We start from the raw sequence: 8808 nt of genomic DNA on the forward strand, positions 1-8808 counted from the left end.
GCTAACCTCTACGGGTTGACTATTTTTTTTATCTACGTACGGGAAACCACTACAGTGCAAGTGTACTTTTTTTTTTGAGTTGCAGTGCAAGTGTACTTGTACATTCTAGTAGTATGTAGCTAGCCCACCTATATATATGTACCCCTTGGGAGTAATCCCTGTCAAAAGCACCGGAAGGAGCACACTAGCTAGTACACTACTGCTTCAACAAAAGAGAACAAGCACGTACAGCACTCTGTCTGGATCTTTAGTTGGAGAAATAGTGAAAGTTGGAGATGGACTTGGGTGACCACTTCGAACGTTCCGGGCCGACGCATTTGATGGCAAGAACGATTGACTGGTATGTACACGTACGCGTGGCTCGATGGTATATGCGTAACTACCTATATATATGTACTTGTGGTGTGCATTTTCCGTGTATTAATTGGTGGATTAGAGGTCTACTTCCTCCGTTCCTAAATATAAGTCTTTGTAGAGATTCCACTGTGAACCACATACGGATGTATATAGATGCATTTGAAGTGTAGATTCATTCATTTTGCTTCGTATGTAGTCCAGCTGGTGGAATCCCTACAAAGACTTATATTTAGGAACGAAGGGAGTATATATGCATGCATGGTGCACGAGGTGTAATGCACCGCATGGGTTCATAGGAAGTGACGAAGTGTATACGTACGTTGCATAAGGAGACAGAGTCATGCATGCATGCAGGCCAATATAAATGCCGTAACTCAAGCAGAATACGTGATCAGCAGTAACTTAAGTTTAGTTTTTTCTTTTGGTTGCGAATAGTAACTTAAGTTTAGTTATAACCGTGTGCATCATCGTGTAATTCAAACTCGTCTAGTGTAGATCATAAAAATAATGGTCAAACATATTGTTTTCTTTTCAGCCAAATTAACGTTAACTGATCTATCTATGACTATCTTATAGGGACAAGGAGGAGCACCGCCGCTGCGTCGCCGCTAGCCTTGTCAACAGCACGTACGTCATGGAGAAGGACCGACGCCGATGGAGCAGGGCGCAACTCGCGCCGGCATGGTGGACGAGCTTTCACTTTCACTTGGAGCACACGCGCCTACTTGAGGACGAACATTCCATCTTTGGTGCTATTTACAGGCACGTGCCGCCGCCGCCGGGGCAGCATCATCCCTCCGCTCCACACTACATCGTCGCCTTCAGGGGCACCATGCTGCGGCACATGGTGGATGACATGCACCTTAACGTACAGATCATGACCAACACCGTGCATGACTCCATCCGCTCGCAGCGCGCTCACGCGGCGGTCCGCAACCTCCTCGCGGCCGTCGACAGCCGATACATCGTCTGGCTCGCAGGCCACTCTCAGGGTGCGTCGCTGGCGCTGGAGGTTGGGCGGGACCTAATGCGAAACGGCCGGCGCAACCTCCCGACCTTTCTCTTCAATCCGCCGCATGTATCGTTGGCGCCAGTCATCAACTTGACGCATTCGGCGGCGGACGACAAGAGGGAGCTGTACGTCTTGAGCAACCTCGTCAAGGCTGAGCTCGGGAAGGTCCTCCCTCCCCACCGGAAGCGCATGGAGCAGCTGTTCGAGCAGCTGTCCTCGTGGGCACCCAAGCTGTACGTGCACGAGAAGGACTTCATCTGCCAGGGCTTCATCGACTACTTCGAGCAGAGGGAGCAGCTGGAGAGGCGCTTCCGCGGCGCTGCCAGGTTTGCAACGGTACTCTCCTACCGTGACATGCTCATTCACCTGCTCGGCGTGGACAAGGAGCCGAGACCGCACCTCCTGCCATCAGCAACGTTGTGGAAGAACTCGACCGGTTGCCGCCTTCGATCGCACCGTCTCAAGCTATGGTGGAAACCGGACAGTGAACTTAGGTTGACCCAAAGGCGTCACACATATTAAGTGGATCTGGAGTGAGTATTACCGCCTTATCTGCCATAGTATATTAAGGTTATCTATGGATAATGGCATACTCCCTCCGATCAATATTAATTGTTGCCGTATCAGATATGCCTAGACATGTTTTAATGCTAGATACATCCAATTCGACAACTATTGATATGGATGCCAGGAAGTAGTAAAATAAGAAATCTGGACCCACGTACACTACAAGTACCGTGGAGTGTGATGTAGTATTGTTATGTGTGCTATATATTTCTCAATTACGGGAGGAATTTATTTTCGTATTAATAGTGGGCCGGATATATACTGGAATATTCAAGTGATAGATTAGAGCAAGGATAATAGGAGAGCCCATGCTGGCTATAAAGTTATGTCATGTCACTGGTAGTTATCATAAAGCCAAGCCATATAACAGGATAGCCATAGGCTGGCTGTTTAGTTGCCTTTATTAAAGATTTCATTTCATTACTAGTCTTGTATGCTGGGATTGGGTGGAAAAGGCAAACATTGGCTTAGACTACTCATATTGGGGAATAATTTCGACTAGTAACATGCATATGTTACTAGTCTATGTTACTGCCTCGAGAATGGGGAGTAACATATACGTGGTGTCAGTTATGGTGTCATGCAACACTTTATTTATTAGCTTATAGACTCATCTTATCTTGGCATGTGTGATGTTACTCATAGTATGAGTAACTAGCTATGTTGTTCAATTTATCTCTCTTCTCATTAAATCATTGCCACATAAGCAAATTTGCTGGGTTGGACCTTAAGTTACTGCTGAAGTTACTCTCACTGTGGGTAGTCTTAGAGCTAGCAGTTCGGGCCGCAAGCCAGGTCCCGCGCCTCGTAACATGTGTGGAGCCGGGTGGTTGCCGGAGAGCCAGCTCATCTCTCTCTCTCTCTCTCTCTCTCTCTCTCTCTCTCTCTCGCTCTCCCTCTCTCTCTCTGCTTCATGCTCGATCTGGACGCTGACAAGTTCTGGTCTTTCTCTCGGAGATTTCTGCTGATTGGCGCATGACATCACTGGATAACTAGATCAGAATCGATCCGGTCGTGCACTCCTTTATCTTCGTCCAGTGAGATTTCATAAGGGTGTGGTGCGAAGTTTTGCTTTCTTATCGGTGTCATGGGACTGTTGGGGAACGTAGTAATAATTCAAAAATATTCCTACGTGTCACCAAGATCAATCTAGGAGATGCTAGCAACGAGAGAGAGGGAGTGCATCTTCATACCCTTGAAGATCGCTAAGCGGAAGCATTATAAGAACACTGTTGATGGAGTCGTACTCGCGGCGATTCAAATCGCGGAAGATCCGATCCAAGCGCCGAACGGACGGCGCCTCTGCGTTCAACACACGTACAGCCCGGGGATGTCTCATCCTTCTTGATCCAGCAAGGGGGAAGGAGAAGTTGAGCAAGAACTCTGGCAGCACGACGACGTGGTGATGGAGCTCGTGGTTCTCCAGCAGAGCTTCGCCAAGCTCAACGGAGGAGGAGGAGGTCTACAAGGGGGGAGGGTTGCGCCAGGGGCTGAGGTGAGGCTGCCCTCCCACCCCCATCTATTTATAGGGTGAAGGGGAGAGGGGCCGGCCCCCCTAGATGCATCTAGGGGGGGCGGCCAAAGGGGGGAGACTTGCCCCCCCAAGCAGGTGGGAGGCGCCCCCACCCCCTAAGGTTTCCAACCCTAGGCGCCTTGGGCCCTTGGGGGGCGCACTGGCCCACTAGGGGGCTGGTTCCAACCCATATTCAGCCCACTTGCCCCCCAAGGTAGGTGGCCCCACCCGGTGGACCCCCGGACACCTTTCGGTGGTCCCGGTACAATACCGATAACCCCAAAACCTTCTAGTGACTGAAACTAGACTTCCCATATATAAATCTTCACCTCCGGACCATTCCGGAACTCCTCGTGACATTCGGGATCTCATCCGGGACTCTGAACAACTTTTGGTAACCACATACAATTTCCCATTACAACTCTAGCATCACCGAACCTTAAGCGTGTAGACCCTACGGGTTCGGGAACCATGCAGACATGACCGAGACATCTCTCCGACCAATAACCAATAGCGGGATCTGGATACCCATATTGGCTCCCACATGTTCCACTATGATCTCATCGGATGAACCACGATGTCGGGGATTCAATCAATCCCGTATACAATTCCATTTTTCCATCGGTATGTTACTTGCCCGAGATTCGATCGTCGGTATCCCCGTACCTCATTCAATCTCGTTACCGGCAAGTCTCTTTACTCGTTCCGTAAAGCATGATCCCGTGGCTAACTCCTTAGACACATTGAGCTCATTATTATGATGCATTACCGAGTGGGCCCAGAGATACCTCTCCGTCATACGGAGTGACAAATCCCAGTCTCGATTCGTGCCAACCCAACAGACACTTTTGGAGATACCTGTAGTGCACCTTTACGGTCACCCAGTTACGTTGTGACGTTCGATACACCCAAAGCATTCCTACGGAATCCAGGAGTTGCACAATCTCATGGTCTAAGGAAAGATACTTGACATTAGAAAACCTCTAGCAAACGAACTACACAATCTTATGCTATGCTTAGAATTGTGTCTTGTCCATCACATCATTCTCCTAATGATGTGATCTCGTTATCAATGACGTCTAATGTCCGTGGTCAAGAAACCATAACCATCTATTGATCAACGAGCTAGTCAACTAGAGGCTCACTAGGGACATGTTGTGGTCTATGTATTCACACATGTATTACGGTTTCCGGTTAATACAATTATAGCATGAACAATAGACAATTATCATGAGCAAGGAAATATAATGATAACCATTTTATTATTGCCTCTAGGGCATATTTCCAACAGTCTCCCACTTGCGCTAGAGTCAAAAATCTAGTTACATTGTGATGAATTGAACACCCATAGAGTTCTGGTGCTGATCATGTTTTGCTCATGGAAGGGGTTTAGTCAACGGATCTGCGACATTCAGATCCGTCTGTACTTTACAAATATCTATGTCTCCATCTTGAATATATTCATGAATGGAGTTGAAGCGACGCTTGATGTGCTTGGTATTCTTGTGAAACCTGGACTCCTTGGCAATGGCAATAGCTCCAGTGTTGTCACAGAAGAGAGTCATCGGGCTCGACGCATTGGGAATCACTCCTAGGTCGGTGATAAACTCCTTCATCCAGACTCCTTCCCGTGCTGCTTCTGAAGAAGCTATGTACTCCGCTTCACATGTAGACCCCGCCACGATGCTTTGCTTGCAACTGCACCAACTGACTGCCCCGCCATTCAAAATATACATGTATCCGGTTTGTGACTTGGAGTCATCCAGATCTGTGTCAAAGCTAGCATCGATATAATCCTTTACGACGAGCTCTTCGGCACCTCCATAAACGAGAAACATATCCTTAGTCCTTTTCAGGTACTTCAGGATATTCTTGACCATTGTCCAGTGTTCCATACCAGGATCACTTTGGTACCTCCACCAAACTTATGGCAAGGTTCACATCAGGTCTGGTACATAGCATGGCATACATAATAGAGCCGACGACCGAGGCATAGGGGATGACACTCATCTTTTCTCTTTCTGCTGCCGAGGTTGGGCGTTGAGCTGTGCTCAATCTCACACCTTGCAATACAGGCAAGAACCCCTTCTTGGACTGACCCATATTGAAATTCTTCAATATCTTGTCAAGGTATGTGCTTTGTGAAAGACCAATGAGGCGTCTCGATCTATCTCTATAGATCTTGATACCTAGTATGTAAGCAGCTTCTCCAAGGTCCTTCATAGCACACTTATTCAAGTAGGCCTTTATGCTTTCCAAAAGTTCTATATCATTTCCCATCAATAGTATGTCATCCACATATAATATGAGAAAAGCTACAGAGCTCCCACTCACTTTCTTGTAAATACAGGCTTCTCCATAAATCTGCATAAACCCAAACGCTTTGATCATTTCATCAAAGCGAATGTTCCAACTCCGAGATGCTTGCACCAGCCCATAGATGCAGTGCTGGAGCTTGCATACCTTGTTAGGATTCTTAGGATCGAGAAAACCTTCCGGCTGCATCATATACAATTCTTCCTTAAGGAAACCGTTAAGGAATGCCATTTTGACGTTCATTTGCCAGATCTCATAATCATCGAATGCAGCAATTGCTAACATGATTCGAACGGACTTCAGCTTTGCTACGGGTGAGAAGGTCTCATCATAGTCAACTCCTTGAACTTGTCGATAACCCTCAGCGACAAGCCGAGCCTTATAGATGGTCACATTACCATCCGCGTCAGTCTTCTTCTTAAAGATCCACTTATTTTCTATGGCTCGCCGATCATCGGGAAAATCCACCAAAGTCCATACTTTGTTCTCATACATGGATTGTCTTGGGTTTCATGGTTTCAAGCTATTTTTTGGAATCCGGGCCTGCCATCGCTTCTTCATAGTTCGAAGGTTCCCCGTTGTCTAACAACATGATTTCCAGGACAAGGTTGCCATACCATTCTAGTGTGGAACGTGTCCTCGTGGACCTATAAAGTTCAGTAGCAACTTGATCCGAGGTTTCATGATCATCATCATTAAATTCCTCTCTAGTCGGTGCAGGCCCCACAGAAACATCTTCCTGAGCTGCGCTACTTTCCGGTTCAAAAGGGGTTACCTCATCAAGTTCTTCTTTCCTCCCACTTACTTCTTTCGAGAGAAACTCTTTCTCCAAAAAGGATCCATTCTTGGCAACAAAGATCTTGCCCTCGGATCTGTGGTAGAAGGTATACCCAATAGTTTCCTTAGCGCATCCTATGAAGATGCATTTTTCTGATTTGGGTTCGAGCTTTTTAGGTTGAAGTTTCTTGACATAAGCATCGCATCCCCAAACTTTCAGAAACTACAACTTAGGTTTCTTCCCAAACCATAAATCATACGGTGTCGTCTCAACAGATTTAGACGCTACCCTATTTAAAGTGAATGCGGCAGTCTCTAAAGCATAACCCCAAAATGATAGTGGTAGATCGGTAAGAGAAATCATAGATCGCACCATATCCAATAGAGTGCGATTACGATGTACGGACACACCATTTCGCTGAGGTGTTCCATGCGGCGTGAGTAGTCAAAAAATTCCACATTTTTTTAAGTGTGTGCCAAACGTGTGACTCAAATATTCTCCTCCACGGTTTGATCATAAGAACTTTATTTTCCTGTCACGTTGATTCTCTACCTCGCTCTGAAATTCCTTGAACTTTTCAAAGGTCTCAGACTTGTGTTTCATTAAGTAGACATACCTATATCTACTTAAGTCATCAATGAGGGTGAGAACATAACAATAGCCACCGCGAGCCTCAACGCTCATTGGACCACATACATCAGTATGTATTATTTCCATCAAGTTGGTTGCGCGCTCCATTGTTCCGAAGAACAGAGTCTTGGTCATTTTTCCCATGAAGCATGGTTCGCATGTGTCAAATGATTCATAATCAAGAGACACCAAAAATCCATCTGCATGGAGTTTCTTCATGCGTTTGACACCAATGTGACCAAGGTGGTAGTGCCATAAGCATGTGGGACTATCATTATCAACCTTACATCTTTTGACATTCACACTATGAATATGTGTAACATCATGTTCGACATTCAATAAAAAGAAACCATGGACCAGTGGGGCATGACCATAAAACATATCTCTCATATAAATAGAATAACCATTATTCTCGGATTTAAATGGCACTACTAGGGAGAACCTTATACATAGAATCTTAGCAGCAGCGCGGTTCAGGGGGATGCTCTACTGCTAATTAGCAGCAGCGCGTGTAAAAACAAGCGCTACTGCTACTGACTTAGCAATAGCGCGGCTCGGCGGAACCACGTTGCTACTAAAATCGACCGACAGTTCCCGCCAACCTAGATTTAGCGGTAGCCTGGTGTCAACAAGCCGCTGCTGATAAAGTCATAGTAATAGCATGCTTTTTTTGGGACGCGCTACTGCTAATTGTCACTATTTTTGAAACTGACCAGATGGCGGGACCCACTTAGCAGTAGCGTGTGAGGCGTAAGCGCACTGCTGCTACGTTAATAGCAGTAGCGCAGTTTATGACCAGCGCTACTGCTAAGCCCAGCATATACCACATTTTCCCCTCGCCCTCGCCCTCCCCCATCCTCTTTTCCTCACTTTCCCCTACCTCCCACCTCCTCTCTCCCTCACTTTGCTTCTTCCTCGCTACTTCTCCTCCCCATTACTCTCCTTCTTCTACCTACCTTTCTCTCTCTTTATTACTCCTAGATAACTTACACCACCTCCATTAATGCATCTCCTTTCTCTTTTTCCTCTCCCTCCACTAGATAAAGTCATCTCCTTCCCAACTAGCTTGGTATATCTACCCATTTAATGAAGTGAGCTATGCACCTCCCTAACTAGATCTAGCCATCTCAAGAAGTAAGCTATGTGAACTTTTGATCATTCCCTAGGTGTGTGGTGACACCGATCGACATCATCATCACCGTGCTCGATCTCAAGATAGGTGATTAGCAATTTGTGCTTTTGCAAGAATGGAAATATGTGTATGTGTGTGATATGACATAATCGCGTGATATGATGGAAATTGTATGTGTGGCTTGAGTTGCTGCTGAATTGTGCTTGAGTTGCCTATGTTTTGGCGAAATGTCGATTTATTTCTGTTTTGGTGAATTTCGGGCAAACTCTATATGTCCTATTTTTAGGGAAGGTCATGCCAAATTTGTGTATGACTTTGATGCATGCATGCATTTTTATAATCAATTTGTTTATTATTACCATGCAGGTATTCATGATGGACCGTGGAATGATGGTGGACAGGTGGTTGCGGTCGGCGGTGCAGGACAAGAAAGAAAATAACCTGACAGAGGTTTTATGCCCGTGTGGACGATGCAAAGGAATAATTTGGCTCGACCCCTATGA

The 8808-nt window shown here is 46.2% G+C and overlaps 1 protein-coding gene across 1 annotated transcript; it reads left to right on the forward strand.

Moving 5' to 3' along the window:
* Window positions 1-275: 275 nt before the first annotated feature.
* Window positions 276-2079, forward strand: LOC123115177 (GDSL esterase/lipase At4g10955-like). Its single transcript, XM_044536415.1, has 2 exons — window positions 276-340; window positions 934-2079. The coding sequence occupies exons 1-2, from the start codon at window positions 276-278 to the stop codon at window positions 1889-1891; spliced, it is 1023 nt and encodes a 340-aa protein (XP_044392350.1). The 3' UTR covers window positions 1892-2079.
* Window positions 2080-8808: the final 6729 nt, after the last annotated feature.

The sequence above is a fragment of the Triticum aestivum genome, chromosome 5B (assembly GCF_018294505.1).
Source record: "Triticum aestivum cultivar Chinese Spring chromosome 5B, IWGSC CS RefSeq v2.1, whole genome shotgun sequence".
NCBI lineage: Eukaryota > Viridiplantae > Streptophyta > Magnoliopsida > Poales > Poaceae > Triticum > Triticum aestivum.